We start from the raw sequence: 26,434 nt of genomic DNA on the forward strand, positions 1-26,434 counted from the left end.
TTGGTGAATCTCCAAACTGGCAAAGGCCAGTAGTTTTCTGCACCACCTGCAGTACCCTTCGCCTTATCATCAACATCGCCGCCCCAGCCGCTCGGCAGAAAGGACAACTTGCACAACTCCACCCCCACCTCGGTTTCGGGTCAGCGCGGAGGAGACGGACGGACAGGCGCATTGCGAAACGCGGAAGTGAACAGAAAGCGGCGCGGCAGTCGAGGGAGGCAAGGCGCCATGGCGGTCAACGTGTGGTCCCGGGTTCGATTCCACATTCTTCTCATGGTCGCGTGGGTTTAACTGGGTGCTCCAGACCCACAGACTCAAGACATTCAGCCTAGGATAAGCGCAGCTTGTACACTGTCCCCCATGTGCATGAGTGAGAATGCGCAAGCACATTCAGCTCGCAATGAACTGGCATCCCACCCAGGGTATAGCCTGCCTTGAGCCCGCCACCAGCCTGGACTGGACGAAGCACTAACTGAAAACAGACAGACAGTGTAACAGCCTTCAATGAGATACAGAAGGCCGGGCACTGACAGGCTGCTTTGCTAAAAAGCACGTCCTCCAAATATTGCCTTATTAATATGCAAGAACAGCACGTCTGCATCAGTATTAATAGCCTCATTCAATTGTTAAACTATAGACTGTATATAAAAAAGCAGAATCCATGCCTGTTTCACGGGTCTTAAAATAAAAACAAGCCCAGATGTTTGTTTTTCTTTTTTCTTGTGATTTTTGTTTAAGGAACAGAAAAAAAATCTGCTGCAGCTACTACCAAGATCAACAGTTTTACTGTTTCCACAGCAGGCATTCCAGTTGAATAGCAAGGGTTTCCTGAACTCCCTGTATCAATTTCCACGCTTTCAGCTTATCTATATGGACACATAGGCACATTGTTATTTTTCTATGCAAAGGGCGCAGACTCATCTGCGATAGATGAAATGAATGAATTTTTAACATGGGACACTGGCCCAAATAATACAGTTTAATTACGTTCTCCAAGACAGAAAGCACAAAAAAAAAATCTAACTCTCAGGATCGGCAGACCTCAAACGCAGAGGTATATGGGGGGAAAAAAAGCCAACTTTTTCAACCCTGTAGATTTAGAAATAATGCCTTTCGGATCAATGTACTGAATGTGTGTGTGTGTTTTCAGAACAAGGATGGAAAGTATTCGTACAAAATACAAAACTACTGACTAAACATGTTGGGCAGTTAATGGTATCGTATAAAAGTACAATAAAGCAATTAAGAACACCATATCATTAACTGGCTGCTTTAAAACAATCACAAGCAGTAACCAAACCCTGCAGAATAAAAGACTATTCATTTGAGAAAGCAACCAGTAGAGGGCACTAGAAACTGATGGTGGTGATTTTTTAAATCCTGAAGCGGAACATGCAAATGCCCCAATAATGACACTCTAGCTCAGCCCTGCACCAAGAGCTTTCTCTGGGCTTGTGCGTCGTCTTTCGGCTATTTTTCCCCAGTGTGTCATAGAGCTGCGAGCGCTGGAAGACCCTAAGAAAAGATTAAAAACAAGTTTGAGAGCACTTCTAAAAATGCTGCAGCTTTAATTATGTCTTGCACAACACAGCTAGGAGGTCTGCGATGAAATCCCAAGAAAAAAATTGACCGCACATACTCAAATGCCTTTGCAATCTTCTCACTTCAGCATTCCAATGAAAACACAATAGATCATTAAAAGTCAATAACATCAGGATTAGACTAAATATTATCTATCACATTCGGGATATCTGACAATTCCCTTGGAAACCAATGGCTCAACCTAATTAAATTAGTAAATTATTTATGTGGTGCTATTATCTAAAGCATATTTTCCGTGTGCGATAAACACATACTCCCATATGACATTAAAAAAAGAAAAACCGGATACGAAAGTAAGAATCTGCCTGCGAGATCAGCACAGTTATTGCCTCTTATTTTCCCCCCAAACTGAGGTAAACAAACATGCTTTGATACGTCTCCAAATGGAGTAACTGCTTAACAAAGTTTCCAAAACAAAGCCGCCCGGTTCAGATAAAAGAACAAGGATTAGGCAACAAGATGAATAAGGCTTACGCTGCAATTGATCCCAGAGCCCTTACCCTGCTGCACAAAGCAATCTGAATCACACACTTGTGATACTTTCTTCATACTAACAAAGCAGGCCATTTCTCTCCGTTTCAGGTTTGAAACATCCCCAGCCTGTGCGCTTTTCATTACCGCAAGAAGTATACAAATGTTGACGATCACGGATTATTCACCAACCCGTAATTTGGCTTCTGCAATTCCACAAGACAGAAGCCGATACAGCAAAGGGTGACTCATACAGTACACGATCCCTCCTCAGACAGGTATTGTCCTAAACGTAATAGACTGTACTCTGCATTTATGCAAGCTAAAGCATACTATGTTTCTGCAATACTGTACTATTATTCTATATATTCCATTTAAATAGTCAATGCTGTATGACATCTTCTCTACAGTAAATAAATGCAAAACGCTAAAAATGCGTCCACAGCTCCCAAAATCCACAATGTTATAATGTAATATGCAAAAATTAGATACTACCAAAACCCTGAGGCGATTATCCAGTGGCTTTGGAAATGCAGCAATCTCCCCCCCCCCAGGGAAATGGATAACCAATGATCTGCTCCAGTATTACCAGTTTTTCTGCTAAGCCTGTCTGATGAAGGTCAGAATAACCACACACTTCTGCTGTAATCCTCCTCACCAAGGGAGGTCCAGCTCTACCAGACTCTACTCTGTGAAACGAACTCAATTCCTTTCTACAACAGCTGTTTCGCTTAAGATAACCGTTACTTTTCTGGGTGGACAAAAATGTTTTTATAAATTTACTGTAAATTATTCATCCTATATTTGCATCTATTTCTACGGTTGAAAATGGTCTTTTTCAATGTGATCGAAAAGCTATACAGCAGTTTGTTTTTTTAACTGGCAGAAGTTTATATATTCCAGCACTGTGGGCATTATCTAATGTACATTATGCTTATTTTATAGAATTTCCCAGGGGTAAATTGTGTTAATATAAGCTTTACAAAAGATTTAAATAACATTTCTATAATCAGTTTTCTGAATATTCATATTTTGCACTCCAGTGTTTTAATTTCTCCCTAGATATGAACAGGCTACATTTGACAAAGAAAAAGACATTCTCATGCAGACTGCCCAGTTTGTATTTTTGCACTTCCAAAATACATGGACCAGATTCTCATGCAACTTCGAGAAAACACCAGCCAGCACCTCAGTGTGGAGATCACGGTCTGTTTGTGATCATGGTTGTCCGTGACCATCAACTGCACTGCAAAGACTGAAGAGATAAAGAGCCTTCCGTTACAAATAACGTTTCACAAGGCTGGAAGCAGGGGGTTCGGATCAGGTTTCACTGAACCCAAATGCAATCTTCAATTCTTGCATGAATTAAGAGTCTACAGCCAGCCGTTTGCATCAATTGCATTTCGTCAGTAGTCCAAGGGAGAAATATCCTGGCAGTTTGCATTTTGTGCATGTACTGTAACTCTACCCCAGACCTGCCCGTTGCACGCATAGACGCCCACTGGCAACTCCATCATCTAATTCATTTAGTATTAATTATATTATTTTTAATTTACTTAGTTTACAAGTTTTCCAGTTCTTGATCATAAATGTATTTATAGCCCCACGTGAAACCCACATGTGTGTTTTGTCTCCTGCCTTCCCTTCTACCAGAAAATTGTTTTTCCACGTAAAACTGCGGCTTCACCTTTTTCCTCAGAACCTTTTCTCTTCACAATAGTTTCTCCAGCGCCACCAAGAGTTAATTTGAAGACGTCAAACCGATATGCCCTTCGTTCACTCGTTTTCACGCCAGCGAGCACCTCCCTGATGCACTTTGGCATCTCATTTCTGATAACCCCATAAAAACCACTGGAAACAAAGGCAGTCTGGACAACAGCTCGAAACTACCAAACGCAGGACGATCGCTACAAAGCCTCAAGGCCAGGACAGCTGTCCAAGCCCCCACACACCTCACTTCACCCGGTTTAAAAACAGCCAAAGTCTACATGTCTCTCTACAGCGTAAAAACAGTGCGCTTGCAGAAATCATCTTGAGAAAACGTTCACAACCATGTCATTTCAGATAACGCAAGCTACGCAAACACTAGGCCAAAAGATCTGTATCGCAGTAATGCACTGGCTCATCCAGTATACTGTTCCTATCAACAGACGTCAAGGATGAGCTCCAAATAAAACAATCTTCCCCCAGCTTGGAACACATTTTGCACTTTATTGTGAACAAAGGTCTGAAACAGCTGGCACTGAGTGGGTCTGGGGCTATAATAATCTTATCTGCCCATCAGCTATAAATATTTGAAATATGTTGGATGGGGGAAGAGAAGGAACAAAAAAAACATCACTGTCCTTCTACTTTAACCTAATGACAACCACATCCAGAAATCTGAAAGGCAATCAAGTGAAATGCTCATAGTTTTGAGGTTCCTGTCACGGATGAAGTTAATGAAAGACTAGTTTCCTTGATCCAAGCAGGTTTGGTCACTTGAGCAAGCCAACCATCTGCAGAGCTACAACACAACAATGTCACCTTTTCGAGACAAGATCATATTAGCATTGGTGTCAAGAGTAAGCAGTCATGCAGCCTTAATTATTGTTACAGAAAATGCAGAAGACGGGATAGGTGTTGTTAAAGTAATACTTAAAATAACAGTGACAGCTCCAGCATAATAGAAAACTCTTCACTTTGTGTATATGAGTTAAAGGAGCAGTTGATCATATCTGGATTCTACAGATAGATAATCTGTTCATATTCCAAATATGGAGATGTGCGAGAAATCATTCAGCGTAGCGCTCATTTGTCTTGATAAATTTCTATTTTATTTAAAACACCTATAAATTGAAATTAATCACCAGTAAATAAAAATGAACTTTGTCTTTACTCATTAATGCTACATACATAATCCCGTTCACACACTGTGAGGATCGAAGTGCAGAATGCACTTTTCTTTTCAATAAGTGCACAGCAAGTCAGCTCATTAATAGAAGTTTCAAAGTATTCACTTCAGATTAAAGCTAAGAGACACCGTCACATTTACTCTACCAAGACATTGTAATAGAGGTTACTTTGCCGCAATCTTTGAACCATGCAAAATAAAACACAAGTGACAACTATGTGAGCTATCCTATGTACTACAACCTCCATAAGGTGTCAAACATTTTGTTCCTTATTATATTACTGCTCATTTTTAAAAGGCAAACGGTTACATTACTCCAAAAAATAAAAATCACTGCGATTGCTTTTTTTACAAAAAAAGTGGAATTACCAATCATTTTTAGAAAAGGATTCAACTCTAAACGGTTAGAAACAATTCAACTCTAAATGAAAAAAGCCCATAACTATGAGCTTTTAGCTAGCAGTTCCACTGGGGTTTTATAGTATCGCAGCACATTCGGAGTTCCACCAAAACGAACATCTGGGCCCGATATGTATTTGGCACATTGTCAGTGCTCTCATCCACAGGTTATCAACTGTCTCAATTCACATGTGGGGAAAGGACATGTGGCAGATATGATGCAAACTTTGTTTTTTCCCCAGGAAGCATAAACAATACTGAGACAGAAGGCAAGAGATATAGATATGAATTATCTTTCAACTCTTAATCTAGCAGCTGGACAGGCTTTCAATATACATCAGTCACAAACGAATGAAGGCACTGATGACAGCAATATTACATCTAGGCCATACTACTGTTCTGGGCTTTCAGATTTATAAATAAAGTAAAATAAAGATATGGAACAGATTGTTAGAAAGATTTCAATTTAACAATTACATTTGCAAAGTTTTACCTCTGTGATACTATTGAGTAACAAAGAAAAAAGTAGAAAATAGAGAAAGAAAATAGAAAGCATGCAGATGTAACATTCACCAGGACAAAGCTGCGAGAAAAATAAGATATCAGTATTGTGCCTTCATGAATGTTTCCCAATTCTAAAAAGTTTAACCACAAAATTACTCTTAACACTGGTAGCACCATTTTACAATGCCTTCTAGAAGTTTAATCACCAATTAACTACCGTAAACTGTTATCTTTGCCTAGATGCACCTTTGACCACCATGGCAGGTGAAGAGAAACTTACATGGGGCGGTAAAGTCATAAAAAGAGTAACCATAAAAAAATAATAAATAAGAAAAAAAAGAAATGATTTCCAATCCCAACACAGCTTAGTAGAAGGCTGCATTTGGTGTATGGGGCGGCCAGTAAGCATTTATAACAAGACTGTCATTTCTGGCTGTGAGTTTTATCTTCCATATTTCACGGACCTTTCTTAAAAGTCTGTATAAAAGCTAAGCAAAGTCACAAAAGGAGAAGTTACGCAACATGACAATATAACCACAGCCAGAAACTACTGTTTATGCCCTGTGTTTGGAAAGAATGTAATGCTGCCCTTTATGACACCTCAGTATCATGCCTCTTCCTTAGAGGGACTTTTATAAGGCTGTCAGCTAAAGCAAATGTTATTGAGTTAAAAGCAAACAAGAACCTCTGTTCTTGCAACAGATACAATATTTCATTGCTCACTGCCCTCTGCCTTTAAGTTCATGCGGCAATTCCACGGCCTGCAAGGAAATGATCACTTTAAAAATACATTTTAAAATAAAGTAAGCCCTCGGTGCAACAGACTTTGCTTTAACGGACAAAATCTGCTGAATGCAAAATTTGTTTACAAATAAAATACCAGATCACCCCTACAATAATGGGCAACGTATAGGATGCATAGGACACTGGAACTGGGGTAGGCGAATTGCTGGCACATGGTGTTTTTTCATATACTTGAGAGAATTTAAAAAAACACTCTAAAATGCTAACAATATCAAAAAAGCTATGAAAAAGTAAAAATAAGTACCACATAAGATTCATAATTCAGAAACATCAATGGCTCTCTAAAGATGTAGGTAAAGAGCTTACAATGGGTGTTGGTGTTTATACAGTATGACACATGAAATAAACAACTTGTATATTTGTTAATAAAAAAGGCACTGGAACAAATTTCAATGACTGTGTTGACTGCAATTGTTAAAACAATCCAGATAAGTATAAAAAAAGTCATTTACGATTTAACAGACATTTGGCACCCTAACCACTTTCTCCCCATTAGGGGCTTGACTGCAGATTTCTAAATTAAAAATAATGATCGCTTTAAAACAAGCTATTTCTACTCTCTAGCTACAGAGAATAAAATTGAACTTTAATTAGCATGAGGTAAAATCGTTATAGGACGCTTATCCTAAAATGCCATTTTATTAGAAACAAAGATTTGCTCAACAAGAGAAGGTGGCTTATTTAAAGAACCAAGATTTCAAAGTGGGGAGAGCAAAAATCCCAAAACCTCACAAATGAGTAGAAGATCAAATGTGCATTTTCTGTATGAATGCACCGCAGAGCCAACTGCCCATCAACAAACCGCCCACACCTTATTACGACTTAGAATTCTAACCAAATGTAGCATGCCATAATCTGTAAGCAGAGCGTTGTATTTTTCAAGAAAACACCCAGGGTGCATGAGGTAGAATTCGTGCCGTTTGCAGAATTTTATCTTTCTTTTCGTACTTTGTATGTCGCACTCTCTTGTTGACCTGTGACTGGGTAAGCATGTGACACGCCAATGAATACCCTACTAATTGCTAACGAGTTAAAAGTGCTGGACAGCCAGCTGTGTAATTATGGGATGGGAAAAGGCTGCAATTTTAACACATACTCGCAAGCCTGCCTACCCAAGTTAATTACTTACCACAAGCTTTTTGTCACAGACCTTTACACTATGGCAGTGATCCCTCCTAGGCCTGACTGGCGGAAGGATGGTTGTGGTGCCTGGATATAAAGAGTGCCCCCTGTGACATCAACATGGCCGAAGGCAAACTGCGGCAAACCCGCACGTCATCTGCGAGAATGAGCTTGCTCACTGAAGACCGGGCAATCGGAGATTAAAGGAGAGGCGAGAGCACCTCGTAACACTTTGTTCTGTTACAATCAGGAAACCATTGCCTCCCTGAGACAAAACGCAATAAAAACAAGCCATCCAAAACCAACAAGACAGCATTTAAAGTGTCATTATAAAATTAGAATCGCATTAGACGCAGCGTAAACATGCCAAGTTTCCTGACAACCTCAGTGGTGCAGAAAAAGACTTCCTCCTGCGAGCACACTCAAGTTGGAAATGATGAAAGAAGAATAACCTATGATTTAATATATAAAAGCTTGCATCTACAACAACAAAGCAGTGCCAAAAGTACATTTGGAATCATCTTCAAAGGAAGCGCTAAACACTTGCAGAAACTCATTCTTAGAGATGATCACAAAAAACGGCAACCTGCTTAAAATCGTGACATAAAAGGAAACACATCGTCCAGTTACATGAATCTTCGGTTTCAGTTTATCAAACAAAACCATCTTTCCAACTCTCTCCTTTCCTGTGCATAGACCCAAGCTATGTGATGTTTTGTTTGTTTTAGAATTACACTAATTCAATGCAGGTCACTCGTTTTTACCAGGTCCAGATGACATGATTTGACTCAACATCTGCCAATTAGTTGTGCTGTTCTGTCTCAGATCAGGTAGGTCACAGCGGTTTTAAAGTGAACCGGAGATCATGGTTTTAGAGCCAGTACAGTACTGCAACAATCAAGCCGGGTTTATTATTTTTTTATTTATTTAACCAACCTTGGGTTGAAGATACAGGAGGTAAAAAACATAAAAATTCTGCACTGCAGTAAATTGTTCTTTTACAAACCAACCGAGCTTAGCCCTGAATGAACCGCCCCCCCCAAAAAAAAGAACTCATGAAAGCAATAAGAGCCCTGCAGCCATCACAAGCAATGAGCATCAGCAGGACAGTGTGTTTACCTGCAGTGTACTGGGCACTGGGACCTCCTACACTGCAGCCTCATGACGCTTCTCAACTAACACACAGCACGAGAGAAAGGTTTTAAAACCCAGCAGGCACTTCCTCTGCGAGCCAGACGGAACCGAAAGTTCGAACACTGCGACGAGCAAAAAACTGGAATTGAGAGAAATGCTTTACGAGAGCTCTCTTAACGAGGTGGCTTTTTACAGGTTTCCAGCACGCCGTTTCGGGGGATTCACTGGGCTACCTTCTGCAGATTAATGGTGAGGAATCCCATCCCGCCAGAGATTCTTCTGTGTTCTAATTCCGACCCATGTTCTCACCCGGTTCTTTTCATTTCTTCAAGTTTCCTTTTATGATATACAAGCTCCTAGGTGTTTCAACTCCATTTATAATCGCCTGGTTTTGCCCTACACCTAGAAAAGTCTATAAGGGTGAAAATGCATAAAAATGTTTAGTTGTAAAGAGAAAACCCCCACATCAGGGTCTTGGTGTTTTCTGACAGGGAATGAACAATTTATTTGACGCAGTGCCTGAGTGCACCCCTGTAACTGGCTGAGCACCAGCATGAAAAAAACTGCAGGTAACAGGTAGGCACGTGTCCCGTTATCCTTTCTACCTGTTGCTTCCTAAATCCCACAGCATGGACAACAGGTGCAAAGCAGTTAGATGGAAACTTTGAGGTCAGGTTGCCCATGTTAAGAAAATGGTTAAAATAAAACGTACTCCTGTGCAATTCTCTCGGGAGTAAGAGACAAGTTCCCGTGCACTGCAAAAAAACAAACAAAGAAATTTAATAACATCATCCCCATGGTACAGGTAATAAATATGTAAAAAGGATACCTGAGTTTTAATTACGACACAAAATGCATACAGTAGCAAAAGGGCCTAGTACTGCATAATCTATTCCAATTATTTTCAAAATAATGACACCATTGCCAAAACATAGAAGTAAAGGAGCACACCATAGATATCGATTTGCATGGTCAGTCCCAATTAAAACTGAAACCAAGTCCAGTCAGAAAGAAAACGCGAAGTCTCCTTTGTCAACGCTACCTCCTTTTTGGCGTTGCCTGCCGTATCAGAAGCATGCTGGGTCTGTCAAGCTCCATTCAGTTTGTTCTGCAGCACCAGAGGGTATTTGTTTCAACAAAATCCAGGCCAAATACCTAAGAGGAAGTGGTCATACTGGGACGCTTCTTGAGGCTAGTCAAGAACTGCCCACACACACATTCAATGGGCTTTCATGACCAGCCTGTGAAAGACCCAAGGGTGTAACACACCTGATGAAGGCTCCACAGCCGAAACGTTGTGTTTCTTTTCTTCTCTTTTCAGCAGGGAATAAGCCTTTACTTGATCCATTCTATTGAAGGTATGCAAAAATGTATTGGATGCTGTAATATTAAGGACATTTGTTTCCATAATTGATCGTGTGTTCTTTCTGAACCACGGGTTTGGACTAATGAAGAGATTATGCAGACACCAGCAGCATAACCCAAAACACAGAAAACTGGTCTGTTGATATGTCTCGCATGGATTAAAGTCCCATGTAAATTTGAAAAACCCTCAATACTGCATAATTTTTTTTAAAAACTACACAATGTTTAGGGAAGTAAAGACTCCAGTTTCACAAGCTGTTTGTCTGAAATAGTGCATGCCACGACCACAAGTAAAGGACATTTTTTCAAGAAGATTAGCACTAAGGCATTTTAAGTTTACTACAAACTGTAATTTAAATCGAATTATTCTACCTTATAAGCTTTTGAAAATTGAATGGTGCTAGCCTGTTGTTTTCCTATTTTACCAGTCTAACTGCTTACTTTGAGAGTGATTAATCAAAGAAAAGAAAACCAACCATCAAGTGTGGTGTGCTTTGCATTTCCTTTCCAGCTGGTATGCCACTCAGATGAGATGAGCTTCTCATAAGTTAATTGAAACCTCATTCAGCAGTATAAGGTCAATCTTATCCCAATGAGCCCCCAGTGGATGCCTTTAAACTCAAAATATCTTGTTGCCTTTACATGCGCTACTCGAATTCCCAAGAGCGAACCCCACGCACACCTCGGAAATCTGGAAGAAACTGTAAAAGACTGTAAAACCAACTCAGTAAACCACTGCAAGTAAAACAAGCAAGGCACCAACACTAAGAAGACACTTTAGACCAATCGGTCCATGAAGTAGGAAGATATTTAAGATGCTTCACCTGAGTGATTTACAGCAGATATCAAATAGCCACTGAACACCAAAATGGGTTCTGGATATCCCTATGGTTTCTTGCCAACTATTCAGTCTCTCACAAAAAGCCTGAAAAATTCCAATAGGGCAAATTAAACCAGCACTTTGGCATTTGTCATGATGAGTTATTAATTCTGATCTGATAACTAGTACTGTATATGGTGCTGCAGGTATCTACTACATAGCTCTACACAATACGAGATGGCACTACTTAAAATCTTCGAAGGCAATGACAAAAGACAACCAAATCCGCGCTCAGAATCAACGGTGAAACACAAACCGGAGGACGCAAGCGGAAACTATGGGGAAGTGCACTTCAAATAAACAACGGGAGGCCCTTCTTCACCGAAAGGCTGTGGGACTACAGAACAAAGCTATCCGGCCGTGTTGCTGGACGAGATGCCTCGGGTCACTTTTCTAAAAGCAACTGCAAATGGACCAAATGGCCTCCACTCGATTTGAACCTCTCTCAAGGTCAGGGCAAGACAGGTGAAGTCCCTGCAAAGAGAATCCATACAACAACAAAAAACCGCACAGGGCAAGGAAACCGTAGCAAAGTGCTGTATGCGAAGCAGCCACGTGAAACAAAGTTGAGCTCTGCATCTTAACAAGACGCAGAGCACAATCTGCACAGACGGGAAGAAACAAGGCTCTCAAGAACAGCTCTGACGCACTAGCTCTAATTCCTAAACAACTGCGTGCACCACAAGCTGGTGGCATGTGTTAGTAACCAAGTAGCAGGAAATCTGCTGAACATTCCCCTTAGCCTTACTTACACACTGAGCACACAGATCACTGCTCAAGGTTAAGAAAGCAGAGCCTGTGTATTTTGGCAGTTGAACTATGTTCAGAAAGAGCAACAAATCATCTATATTTAGTTTCCGAACATGGCTGCAGGCTTGAAAATGTTTGTGTGGTAATCTGTAACCCTTTACAAGAGGTGATACATCGGACCTTAGAGAACAAAACCTCGGCCTGAGATCCACTCGCCTTTCACCACAAAATTCTAAAGCCGTCTTTGAAACTAAAAATGCACGTATACTTTTAAGTTTATAAGAAACATTTCAAATATTTCAACATGTGCACACAGTCAACTCAACCATATTAAAGCGTAACACGTTTTTTTAGGGTAGAGAAAATGAATCATTCACAATACACAGACACTGCCCAGCAGCTGAATGATTTAGAATGATATAATCACTAATATTACTAATGTCTGCCTATAAGCAAAAACATATGGTGCAATGCCCTTGAAAAAGGTCCTGAAAGTACAGTTTTCAGGTACACCTTTACACCTCTGGCTAAGAAATTGACCTGTTTCTGGGCCAAAGATTCTGCAGCAGCACATTCAGGTTTGTCCAAGAGGCGCTCGATTGGTTGCCGTGTAAAGTAACAATGCAGGACTTTCCGAAAGGTAACAGTCGTCAACGTGACAAAACCAAAGCATGAGGCACGACGTCGCTTCAGGACTCCCCGTGTGTCCGGGCCTTATTCATGTGACATGGTGCAGCGCCCTTTGCAACTCCCTGGCAAGGTGCTCTGCAGATTTCTAACAGGGGATGACAACATAATCACAGATGACCAACCTGTGCACAGTGGGGAGAAAAAAAAACCTTGCTGGGAGAAAAGAAACCTCTGGGGGTCCAGGGCCCGATGGAGAAGTCCCTGCCCCTCCCCTCCAGACAAAGGGCTTGTGGAACATTAATGCTATTAGTTTCTGCAAAGATGTAGGGCCTCATGAGTCGGCCGTCCTGGATATCTCAGTGCAGTCTGCTGGTCAACCAATGCAGGTGCCCTCTTCCGGCGCAAGCTGTGCCCTGCAATCTATACGGCCATTTGACATGGGCCGACTGTTGGCTCAGCGCCGCCAACGGTAGGACCGCTATTGGTCAGCCAGGTCTCAGCGCGTCGTGCTTCCAGTTTGGGATGAGTGATCAATAAACGAGGGGATAGTTGAAGTTTGCTTGTGTGCTCCCAAGTGACCTGTGCATGCAGGCAGATCAGTGACACAGGGAAATGTGCCCGGCAGAAATTAAGGCCATCAGGATTTCCACGCAGCACTGAACAATTATTTTCCTTATTTTGATATTTAAGAAATTAACCTATAATGGGTGAAAGAAGTTAACGCGTCAGTACGTACACTCTGTTACAAGAGGCTCGGAGAGAAAAGAAGTATGGTAAATGTATCTGCAAAAACATTTACGAACTGTACAGTGCCTACAAAAAGTATTAATTTAGTAAAATATCTGGATTTTATCCCCACTTTGACATTATAGAGTATTTTGTGTTGATGAGTGGCAAAAATTCTCAGTTAAACACATCATGGTTCCATGCTGTAACAATAAAATGTGAAAAGGTTCAAGGGGGGTGAATACTTTTTACAGGCACTGCAGGTACAAACAACTGTAAAAATCAAGGTTGATTTTGCATCTTGTGTAAAATGATTATCATGCGAAACAAAGTATTTCTTACACGAGATGGAAGGAAGCCTGAAAACACCTGCCAACTCCAGGTTAAATAGATCTACCATCTTAAAATATTCCATTTCTCCATGTTACTGATCATTTTTCTATGTTTACAGTTGTATTTTAAAACGTTTTTTTTTTTTAGATGTATGCTTTCAGTTCCCCAGATAAATGGCCTTTTAAAAGCAGCTGGCAGTGTGGCGCGCAGGGGAAGCTAATCCTGTTTTCATTTGAATCTGCTATTTCCTCTCCACTAAAACCATGGTAAGGAAAGTCATATAATACGTCTATTTAAATGAAAGTCTAGCTGAGGAGGAAACAACCTACTGGCAATCTGCAGCCTTTGTGGTCAAGCCAACAGGCCTACAGCAAAACTGGCCCGCAGAGTACTCCACTGTGTGTTTTCCTGAATAACAGAACTCGCCACTGGATAAATACCACAACAACCAGGGCGAGTCCAGGAAAAACAAAAAGCTCGCTTCCACTTTTACAGGACCGTCCCTAGCAGTGGAAGGTGCTCACTGAAACGACAACGAAGGCCGATCGAGTACCACAGAAGAATGTCAGAAGGCAATGGCTGAATAAGGCACGCTCGAGGGAAAACCACAGCTACAGAGCGTCACGAGGAAAACAAGGAGGCGAGACTGTCATCTCCTTCCCAGTTTTTCCCCCAATCAATTTAAATGTAAAACCAATACGGTTTTCTAAATGTGTTCCTAGGGCGGAGGACGTTTTGTCCTGGTAATTTGGAGGAGTTTATTAGACAAGAATTAGAGAAGGTGCCGTTTTCCCCATCTTTCATAATGCTGCCCTTGTACAGCAAGTTTAAGGTCGGTACCTGGTCACGACCCAGCCAGGAGCTCAAGCACTCTGCATAGCCAGCACTTTCCTGACGGCAGTCTTCACCACTGCCCGCTAGAGTACCCCTCCCCCAGCTTGAACTGGCGGGAAGAGGCCAGCCAACCTGATGGGGACCCACCCCGATCCCAACCTTCCATTGGAATCCCAGGTTTCAACACAGTCATTACCGAGAGGCCTCAGGAACTGCCATAGGAGGTGATGGTTTACGCACACTACTTACAGATCCCCCCCCCCTGCCTGAGCAAACCTTCCCCGATGTGGACATGACATCACTCTTCCACACGGGACGCTGTGCTTCAGCTCTTGCCTGAGGCCGGCCACTCAGGCTGCATGCATACACATCTGATTCACTTGAGACACCGGCACAATTCCCGTGTCTTTGTACATTTTCTCTTTCATTTTATAAGGTTGATAGTGGATAAGGAAAGAGACGGGTTCAACCCGGAGGTTTTTTTTTGATGACTGTGGGGCACAGATATTCAGAATTCAAATCCGATAAAGCAAGAAATAATACATTTGGATAGAACAACAACAACAAAAAACAGGAAAGAAACTTTTCTGGGAAGTACCTTAATATTTTAATGTTGTGAAACAAAAATGACCACATTAAAAGAGACATTGCGAAATAAGCCACAGGTATTTGAGTCTTTTGCCAAGAAAAAGGTTCTTTTTTTGCAGTTGTACCAATAGGAATATATTTATCTGACGCTTTTAACCAAAGCAACTTACATTTCTGCAGCTGGGTATTTTACTGGAACAGTTCAGATGAAGTACTTTGCTCAAGGTTACAACAGCAGTGCCTCACTTGGGATTTGAACCCAAAGACCTCCAGAGATGACGCCAGAACTCTGAACACTGCAACGCACAGCTGCCCAGCAAATACATTTCAAATTTCGAGGATATTGAGAGCTACACTGACAAGCTGTCAACAGTAAGGGTTATTGTAAATCTGTCGTGAAGATGGCGATGGCAAATTTCTTGTGATCTCCTGTAAGTTACACGAGTCAGAAGACTGGTTACAGGAAGCAGGAATAACAGAACTACAAAAAAATAATTAAAATTAGACATTAGGGCACCTTTAAAAATCTTAATATTAAATAGAACTTAAATCTCCACCTTACTGATTTTCACCATCGCTCTTTAAAGGGCTTCTTTAATGAGGGAGAGGAACCGGACCAATATCTGCTCTCGGCCATGAGAGGAGGCAGTGGTGCTGAAAATGCGCCAGGCGGCGTCACTCACCCTCATGGGATGGATGTCTGCGTACGGAGGCTTCCCCTCAGCCATTTCGATGGACGTGATGCCCAGCGACCAAATATCCGCCACGCAGTTGTAGCCGATTTCCTGAATCACCTCTGGCGCCATCCAGAATGGGGTGCCGATCACCGTGTTGCGCTTGGCCATCGTGTCCTTCGGAAAAGGAGACGCAGTTCGGCACGGAAGCGGGAGAGCGCGAGAGGAGCGAGGCGCCACTCGCGTCCTTCGCCCAGCCGACTCGCTCATCACAATCCCAGAGAACCCCGGGGGTCACTGGTAACACCGCACTTCTGCATTTAAAATCGGCTAATCCATCCAACAGCACTTCCTACTGTATATCGCCCAGCCTTCCCTTTATTTAAAGAGACACAGACAAGAATATTTCCTTATTCCATAAACAAATCAACCGGTTTTCCGTGTAACCTACCCAACTGCTGACCTAAAGGCTATGTGTCTTATAGTTAAAGCCAAAAATGATAATGCCCTTGTACCACCATAAAAGATGTAAGAACATCTCCTTTGAGACCAAGGCTCAGCACCCAAAGAGACACTCTAGGTCACCGCTGTTGAAGAATTCTGTCCACCACGTCGGCCTTAAACCTTTCTTCCAGAAAGGAGTAGTGTGCATTGAAACTATTCTCCACTTTGAAGAGGCCAGTGCCTCACAATATATGTGAAAGTTGCTAATATGTGACAACTTAATATGTTTAATATGCTCATTTAATATGTGTTTTCCCTTGGTTCAAACTGACAGACCTTTTCTGATCTATCAACGAACACATCTTTCGCACTTGGCTAATGAACAATGGCTTATTACCTCACTGTTGCATAAAACCTTGAACTACTCTGTAGCAACTATCGAAATTTACACAAAAACTATCATTACTCATCAGCTGTTGAAGAACTATTCCAACACTTCCACAGATGAGGACTTTATAACATTATGCAAGACTCTTTCCTTCCGGCTCGTGCATCCCTGGCATTATTCCGCTGCAGGATCGATAATGAAAAGCACACAGATGATCACTCACTGTCAGCTGCCCGGCCACACCGAAATCCGCCAGTTTCGCATGGCCTTCTGTATTGAGAAGGATATTTCCAGCTTTAATGTCTCTGTGGATTTTCCTCATAAAGTGAAGGTACTCCAGACCCTTCAAGGTGGATTTGAGAATTGTGGCTATTTCATCTTCCGTGAGCTGAAAGATAAAAAAAAAAAAACAGACGACCTTTATTTCAGCAAGACCACTTCGAAGTTATTGCGAAACGCTTAAACAACACACCTCAGGGAGATGCGATGGACCTAATATTATATAACGCAATGCTATATAACATAAATGCTGGAAACGTAATACACTTAATTCCCTGCCTTTAAATTGTAGTATACAATCTTCACATAAACTCCACTGACAATGTGACCACTGCATCTTGAGGCCTGGGCTTCAGAGCCATGGCCTCTATTTGCCACAGGCTTTTAATTAAGCCAACAAATTTCCCACACAACCTGATCAACTGCTGACCTTAGAGGCTTTAAGTCGCGTAGCTACAGAGGCAAAAATAATGACACCACTGACACTGCATCATCATAAAAAGTGTTCCGTAATTGCAGGAGACGGGGAGGTCATCATCATGACAATAGCATTCATTCTAAAAGACGTTTGGCCTACAGTCATTTATTAGGGCTACAGCTATGCATCTAAAATGTCTCCGACTGACATAGCTTGACCAGGATGGGACTCGCAACCGTGGCTGTGCTGAAGGAAAAGAGGAAATTCCCATTAATGGACAGCCAAGGAGCAGGCCCAGCCAAGCACACCAGTGAAATGTGCAGTTCATTAGTGGGAAAAGCACTGGAGATAGACAGGCTGAGCCACATTTCAAGAGGCCAATAAAAGTTAAGAGCCAAAGAACAGCTTGGACAATGAGCAGCAAAGTGGATTCCTGGAGAATTCTACTAACACACAGAAAATACCAAGGGGTTAAAAAAAATGTACTCCACAAGTGCTGCTTTGTGCAGGTTTTCGCATTCGCTGACACCATAACTACACTCCCGAGCCAATATTACAGCGCTGCGCGAAAACACAGCAATGCAAGATTCAAAGGATCAACAAATGAGGAATATGGTGCAGGAAAACCAATAAAAGCAGAAGATCTAGACAAAGACTCTAAACCAGAGAAAGTGTACTGAAGACTTTATGGCTGACAACTTTTTTTTTTAATCGTCTCCCCCATTTTCTGCTTCCTAGGCCAAAATAAGGCTTCCATTAAGAAGCCATTCCCAAGAACCACTAATATTGAGATATTAATATATTGTATAATTATTATAATATTGAAATATTAATATTTCCGTGAAAATCTAAACATTTATCGCTTTCTAATTCACATGAGAGACTGTGCTTTGCAGCCAGTAATAAGACTTGACTAAAGCAGCACCTGGACAGTTAATGATCCCAAAAGCCCATTTAACTAATCTTTATGCCATGTAACTCTTGAGCTCTGACTGGGCCTCCAGCATTAACATTTAATAGCAACAAAGGACACATCTTTGTCATGAACTGTGCACTTTCATGAGTTACTACCATTACTTACACATTTCTGGAACACATCTATAAGCATACATGTCTAATAATGACCAGGTTCCAACAGTGTAGCATTGGGGATAGTTGATGACCCTGAATGAATACAGAGTGTCTTCATACTCGAAGATATCAGATCGACGTCCTTGTCAGAACACCACAAACCCAGTACCGTTCACACTTGGTTATGTTCTTCAAAGGCTTTCTGTTATGCTTTTGCATTTTGTTCAGTTTTGAACAAAGCGATGATGTTCCTGCATTTTTCCCCAGAGTTTCCATAAGTTCCAAAAAAAGGTGAAGTAAATAGAGACAATGTATTTGATTTGGTTTTAAAACTAATTCTTAAATGCATTTCTTTGTTACAGTTTTAATACATTTTTTTTAGATTCCCACCAAAAATGTAGTTTTAATCACTTTTGTTGATTCAAAATTGTCAAGATCATCAGTGGCAGATTTGGTCTTCTGCATCTTTGTTTTCTAAGGTTTTGCTTAATGTTCTTAACATTAAACTGTGATTTAACAATGTGCTTCTGTGCAAGAACAACGTGGTTTCACTCTGTGCTTAAAGATGAATGAATCAAATTTATGGTTAAATGGACACCATTACATGATTCCAACAAAACGCCTTTCAATAACTGGTGAAACGTTAATGAAAACGTTATTTGTACTAAGCTTATTTGCAGTTTCTCCATTATTTTGATCTACAGTATCAAAATAAATTACAGACGAATAATAGGTTCCTACTTCCAACAGTATTGACAGGGTTGCAGAATGTGAAAACACAAATCACAAGGGATTATGCACAGAGAACGAACTGCAGGCAAATTATTTTAAGCTATTTTCACAAACCACCCATCACACCTTTGTCTGAGAAGGGACACTCACAAAATGTAGTACAGAATAAGACACTAGAGCAGTCCTTGCGGCACAACACCAACGCAAGACTTTGAGAACCTCTCAGTTCATGTGACAGAAGAGCAGCCCGCCTTGTAGAACACAAGAACGGTTACAAACCAAGGATCTCATCCAGCCATTCCTTGAAAGAAGTCAGGGTATCCGCTTCACCAATATGGCTGGGTATCCTGTTCCATACTCCCACAACCCTTTGTGTGAAGCAGAGCCTCCTCTTCTCCATTTTAAATGCACTACCGTGTAGCTTCTACCAGCATGCCCCTGGTTTGTGCTTCACTGTTTATTCTGAATAAGTCCTTCAGGATGCACCCGATGATTTGGAATATATGCATCAGTGCCCCTTGCAGTCTACTTTATCCAAGATTGAAAAGGCTCAGTTCTTTCGGGCTGGCAGTGTAGGTTGCTCTCTATATGCCCTAGAATGTATGTGGTTGCTCTTCCCTGGACAGATTCCAGAGAGCAATCCCTTTTCTATAACTTGTTGACCAAAACCGTAGACTATTCTAAACGAAGCCTTACTTTTGCCATGTACAATTCTAGGACAACAGCCCTTGATTGAAATTATAGGCAACTGACTATACATTCTAACATTGCTTACCTTACCTACTGTTTCTCCACATTGTCTAGAAGACGTTAAGTGATGCGTCACATTTTGTATTTGTTTCGACTACCTGCATACAACGGAATCGTATCACACGCCTCAGTTCCACGGATTGGAGTTGGAAAGACTGGTTTCTGGCTGGAATCTGGTTGGCAGATTGAGCAGCGGCCCAAAACCCAGGTACTGCCAGTTGAGGAGACTGCAAGACACACACTTCCCTGAGCTCAGGATCCCCTGTGAGATACACTGATCTGCTTGAAGTCACACAGAAGATGAGGTCAGGCAGCTGGGACCAGAGGAGACTCCGCCATCACTGGGTTTAACTGAATTGACCTGGAGAATCTATTACTTATGTAACAATGAAACTGAAGACGTCGCCTCAACACCTAAAGTCAGTCATACAGAAAAATAGAAAAAATATCAATATCTCCAGCACATTCATAAAATACCTTTTTAACAAATAGCATCTAATGGAAGTATTTATTTAGTGCTCTCTTTTCAGCCCCTTTCGCTGTCCAAATACCTTGCTTTCTTTAAGATGAAAAAAGAAAAATAAGACATTATGGTCTAATTTGATTTGGAGTTTTTGGCCACTAGATTTTGTAAGGGTTTGCTTGTTCAGGACCATACCAAGCTCTGGATAGAACCTGCTTTACAAGTCATCTCACCAGCGCAATCACAAAACCAGCACCACAACGTTTAAAGTTACATCTGAAGGAGAAGGCAGGGATTTTTCATTTTAATAAAAATTAATTCAGGGTATTAGTACCTTGTATATCAGTTACAGCGCACACTTCAATCTGTTTAGCATTGACTCCGCAAGGTCAAGTGAAACTACCATGTCTGCAGTGCCAGAAGCTGTAAAAGTCTTCAGACTTTAATTTACGAGTTAATTTAAAATTACCAAGTGTCTCATTATATAGTGCAGCAACTCATTTCCATGTTTAAACCAGAAATGTATCTACCATAAGCATTAGTGAGGAGATATATAAATCTTGAAATCCTAAGAATTGTGGATGAGGAACTTTTATAATACTTTTTTTACAGCTCCCAGATCCATTATTATATGTGCTAAACGTCCAACAATACAAAAGACTTCCAAGTAGAAGACTGCACATGAGCTATTTCAGTTAAAATTTGTACAGTTCCATATATGTAATCAATACCGTGTCATATATCTAATTCTCTCTTGGACAATGAAATCTGCAAACCTGAAAAAAATAACAGCTGAAAAAAAGAAAAAAAAAGAATGGAACCAAATCAAACTGGTTATGCTTTTGCACTCTCGTGAATACAATCCATCCATCCAATTTCGAACCGCTGCATCCAATCAAGGGTTGCGGGGGGTGCTGGAGCCTATCTCAGCCAGCAGGGGGCGCAAAGCAGGGTACTCCCTGGAGGGGCAAGGCGGAAGCACAGACACACGCACGCTCACACTCGGGCCAGTTTTCCCAGCAGCCAACTATCCCACTAGAAAGCCTTGGGACTGTGGGAGGAAACCCACATGAACATGGGGAGAACATGGAGACTCCACACAGACAGCACCTCAGGGCCACAGCTTTGTGAGGCTGCAAAGCTAACCACAGCGCACTCATGCCAGCCCTCGTGAACAAAATACTGCAAGAAAATGATTTTAAGTTAAAATTTCTAGGAAATGGGGAGGGAAATTTTTAGTTTTAAGAGAATTTCAGCCTTTTAAAAATAAAACTGAACAAAAACGTAGTCTAAATTCCATCCCTGTTGTCATAAAATCTCCAGATCTGAATTTTGCAAGCTCATCTTATGATCGATTTCATTTACAAAAAAACATTCACAGTTTATCACTTCTGTTTCTGTTGAATGCAAATATGGAAACTTGTCAAAGTTCCTCTACGCACGATGGGACTTAACGAGCTTTCGTCCATCTTAAAAAAGCAGAAGCGCACTGAGGAGCCTTTTAATCAGCTTTAGAAACATAATGTGCACGAGGTCGGGAAATCTAATGAAATTCAACAGCTAGGTGGTGTTGATGGAAAAAAAAACACAACATTCATAATATACAGTATCCTCTCATTTCACTTACAGTGCCCTAAAGTGTAAGCTAAAGTAGAACGAGCCTGAAATTATATTTTCAAATAGGTAGGGAAAATAGTTTAACTCATTTTCTTCACTGATGAATCATGTCCTAGTTTTGACAAGCATGCATTCACTACAAAACTAGGAAATGAAACCAATAGTTTCGCTCAATTTAAAAATCCTATATTGCCCTTTTTAATCTTAAAGCATCTTCTGGGTCCTGACTGTGCTGAAGGCCTGTAAACCCGATACCAGAGGCGACATTAGTCTGCTGCTGTTTGTGCACCAACATGGAGGACATGTTCTGGGCAACTGGGTCTGTATCTCGCCTGGAGGATGACACAGACCACACACACACAGAAAAAAACACAAAAGGGTCGCTGGAATCTGTGTAAAGGAGCCGTAGCTTGACGCTACTGTAACCTAAATGTTAATGCCGATGTACATTGTTATGTTGACAACATTTTGACACAGCTGCTCTATGTGGACACCAGTATCAATGTACTCTAATCTTCCAAAGCAATAGCAATGAAATAACCCAGCACTGCTGTAGAGAATGAAAGAGGTATATTCCCAGTTTTAATGCATGCAATGTTTCTGCTCTTCCATGCATTGATGCATAGTTTGCGTTTAGGGTAATGTTGGACAAGTCATATTTTCATCCTTTATCATTACCTAGAACACAGAAAATGCTTTAGTAACAGCTAAAGCAAACCTTCCATTATTTGCCTCTGCATTGTTTTATGTATTTAGAATGATCACAAAAACACTTATTATGCAAGATTGCACACAAAATCATAAGAGCATGAAAACAGATAAATACAACCCTGACGGAGACACCAGACCTCCTCACTCCTTAATTCCCATTGAATCAATGGGTATTATTAAATGACTTTTGAGAAGGCAGTGTTTTTAAGGAACATAATTATCGTAATAGTAAATAGCTGTACTTGCAATTATCTCACTCAACCATCCGGAAATAATTCACTTAAGGCCTCTTGTCATTCTGTTAACAACACTTGAGCATGGCCAAATGACAGGGTCTCGGAGGTATAACATTTGTAACTTTATCGAGAAAGACACAGCAGAGCATAGACTTACAGACACTTGCTCTGACATGACTTAACCTTTTCTAGTAATAATCTTGAACACAGGGTAATAGATGTAAAAAAAAGCAGGCCCTCGGAGGAAGGCCGCCTTACAATTTTGCACTGTATAACAATATTAAAAACTGAACACCCCCAAAATGACATATGCAAACCTTGTCTGTTCTTCCATCTCCTCGAAAATGTTCTTAAGGTTAAAATTCAGAAACCAGGAACGAATGTTCCATTACTTTAAATGTAAAGGTTACCAACTTGTCTCAGAGGATCTTGAAAATTCCCCCAAACTACTTGCCCTAACAGAGCACTTGACAAAATAAGAATGATAATGCTAGTTTATAATTAAAATTAATTACTGTAGTTAAAAAAATCAAATATACAAGTACAGTGTGTAAAAAGTAGAAGGCATATGCACTGAGGAATTACAGTATATTGCAGGAAGCTGCAGTGGGAGGTCAGGCTATAAGGTAGGCATCTTCTGTTCAGCTATGAGCAACGTGCCTTCATTGTTGCACAAAAATCAGCAAAAATCATCTGAAATATGAAAATGCATTCATCATCACAGCAAAAAACTTTAAAATCAAGAGATGGGTTTATAGGTAAAAACAAGGAAATTCCATCTCTTCTTGTTTCTACTGAACTAAAAGAGAAACAGAAGATTCAAATCTTCTTTCAAAGCATCAGCTTTGTATTTACAGGTTAAAAAAAAAAACATTCAGCTCGGAGCTAAACCACAGTGGAGCAGCCAACAAACTAACCTTTAAGTATTACGTAAGCCAGGGAAAGTTTTGTTTCTGTAAACTCCCGAGTGCATTTTGCAAAAGTTCTCTTCCCTCATGAACCCTGCTTTTTGACTGCTTCCCTTCACTGTGGTGTGACAGCAATTACTCAAACTAACACTGCATTATAGTGAGCAAACTTCTCTGTTATATTATTTCAAACAGGGAATGTCAAAACGTAAGAAAATAAAAGGAGAACCGAGAACAAGAAAGGTTTGTGCGATATTTTGGCTTCAGGGAGTGGAGGTTCCCATTCGATCCTAAATCATGCAGCTTAAACCCAGATAGTGCAGAGGCATTGGGAAGGAATCAGAAACAGGAAATGATGAACATTCTGTACACTGTCCACTGAGCAGCAGGACAGGCTCTGGAAAACAAACCTGCAGTGCTCTCGTCTCCCAGTTAAAACCCAGTGCCCATTTTTTCAACATCCCAAGCTAAAGGGGTGGCGGCGGGGGGGTGTCAGTTAGCACTGCTGCCACACAGCTCTAGGATCACTCCTGGCCAGGATATCCTTCTATGTGGAGTTTGCATGATACTCCTCACCCCCCCGGTCCAACAGCACACTGTTGGGGTTCACCGACGTCCCTACGTTGCCCCCATATGAGCACAAGAGGGGGCACAAACCCAGGACTGCTGGCACTTAAGTATCGGGCCATGACAAAGACGAGAACACCCTACATGTGAAACTGAACACTGCATGTCCGAAAAGATTTCAGAAACTGAAGAGCTTGCTCGGCCAGCTTGTCGTCTTGCATTCTGCCCTGCTTCTCTACATTTTTTTGAAGAGTCAAAGAACAGCCCACTTTGACTCCCTCATGCTCTGCAGAGAACCTGCAAATTGGCAGAAAACAAACCAGGCATTTCCCACTGAAGTTAAAGCGCCCCAAAGAGCTTAAAGAATGAAATGCCATTATTGGCTGTTCATTTCTAGATGTATTACCACATGCCTTCTGGCTCCGCGGTTTTCCTTCCGGATCTTTCATGTTGTAGTGAACGCTCTAGTCCTGATAAACTGAGCCACAACACAAAATGCATGAGTAACTCAAACCGAGTACTAAGAAACAATTAATTGCAAGGCAGAGATTAGCAAGAATATCCATTTCAAAAGGGACGGGGAAAAAAAAAGGGAAAGCAGATGTTTTTTTGAAAACTTTATCCAGATCAGAAAGCTGAAATAAAAGGCCATGCATTCTGTTGTGTACAGATCCAGTTGCAATAACCGTGACAATGCTTTCAAGACCTCCTAGGAGAAGGACGCAAACACCCGTTTGCACTACGACACACACCCATTTAAAAACTGAGCAACTGGGAACACAAAATGCTCACCAGTGATGATCTTCTCTTGAGCGATGAGGCTAGCATCCTTCAATCAACATTAATACAATAAAATAATAACTAAACATTCAAAACGTTTTTCTATACAAAGTTACAAGGTATATACAACGTGACTCTCTGCAGAAGCTCACAAACCTAGTGAGCACAGATCAGGGACATGTCAGACATGAGCGCAAAGTGTCTGATAAACCCCCGCAGAACACACACTAAATTTAATCGATCCACTAAAACGTCCTTCTGTTAAAGGTAGCAGCAACCCAGAACCTATCGTGGAACACACACCCACACACACACAAGTACACGGGGTGGCAATTTCCAAGACACCAATGAACCCCACCAGGAAATTCCCAGACGTCAATTAACCCAGCCAGGACACTTACGAGACTCCAATTAAACCAGCCAGTACGTTTCCGGGTCACGGGACGGAGACTGGAGTACCCGGAGAAAGCAAAAGCAAGCACGTGGAGTGCATGCAAGGCAAGCTCCGCGCAGAAGGCGGTCAGACCTCACTCGAACCCAGAGCCTGCGAAGTAGGAGGTACCACTGCTCAATGCTGCATCCCCACTAATGTCTACTTTTTCCCCCCCACAAAGGACCACGAATAAGATTAGCCACCGATTACATCCTAATTATTTTACCAGCTCTTTCGTAAACGCCTCGTACTGAAGCACAACAACTCACCGTCTTGTTCCTGAGCCTGATAATGTCCGATACCGACCCCGCTCCACAGTATTCCATTACAATCCACAGGTCGGTGTTCTTGAAGTAGCTTCCATAGTATTTCACCACATAGGGACTGAAAAGGCAAAACGAAACAAAAAAGAAATCAGAAAATTGCCAAATAAAAACTGTGAATCCAAAAGCAAGCCGTGTTTTGCTGGGGTTCCATTCTGGTTGCATTTCCCTTGAGTCAGCAGCAAAACATTACTTCAAAAAAGTGAGAACAAGACAAATTTATGTACTGACAACATTAACAGTTGTCATGAAACTCACAGAAATAGAATAAAACCCAGTTGGCACATGAAAGTTTAAAGCTCTAACTTAAAAAAAAAATATTCTGATTGAAACCCACAGCAAAGGCAATATACTGTAGATGTGCTTGTTCAGATCCCTAAGGAAGTCAATTTTCATTACCCATACCTGTCACATTGTTGCATAATTGAAATCTCTTTAATAATTTCCTGTAGATCTGACTCGACGGGCACTTGTTTGATGGCCACAACTTGACCGGATTCCTTATGTATTGCTTTGTACACACTGCCATAAGACCTGAAAAAGAATCAAACATCAAAAAGGACATTCTTTGGCTTTGTTCTCTTCACTTAACGACTGTGCGATTA

The 26,434-nt window shown here is 41.2% G+C and overlaps 1 protein-coding gene across 1 annotated transcript in view; it reads right to left on the reverse strand.

Annotated features, from left to right (window-relative positions):
• The window catches only part of stk3 (serine/threonine kinase 3 (STE20 homolog, yeast)), an 87,437-nt gene that overhangs the window by 55,893 nt on the left and 5,110 nt on the right, over window positions 1-26,434 (reverse strand). Inside the window, exons 3-6 of the mRNA XM_069194835.1 lie at window positions 26,235-26,363; window positions 25,776-25,890; window positions 16,765-16,929; window positions 15,719-15,886 (exon numbers count right to left, since the gene is read on the reverse strand). Coding sequence (XP_069050936.1) covers window positions 15,719-15,886; window positions 16,765-16,929; window positions 25,776-25,890; window positions 26,235-26,363 — 577 coding nt within the window. The remainder of the gene's footprint in view (window positions 1-15,718; window positions 15,887-16,764; window positions 16,930-25,775; window positions 25,891-26,234; window positions 26,364-26,434) is intronic.

The sequence above is a fragment of the Lepisosteus oculatus genome, chromosome 10, assembly GCF_040954835.1.
Source record: "Lepisosteus oculatus isolate fLepOcu1 chromosome 10, fLepOcu1.hap2, whole genome shotgun sequence".
Taxonomy (NCBI): Eukaryota; Metazoa; Chordata; class Actinopteri; order Semionotiformes; family Lepisosteidae; genus Lepisosteus; species Lepisosteus oculatus.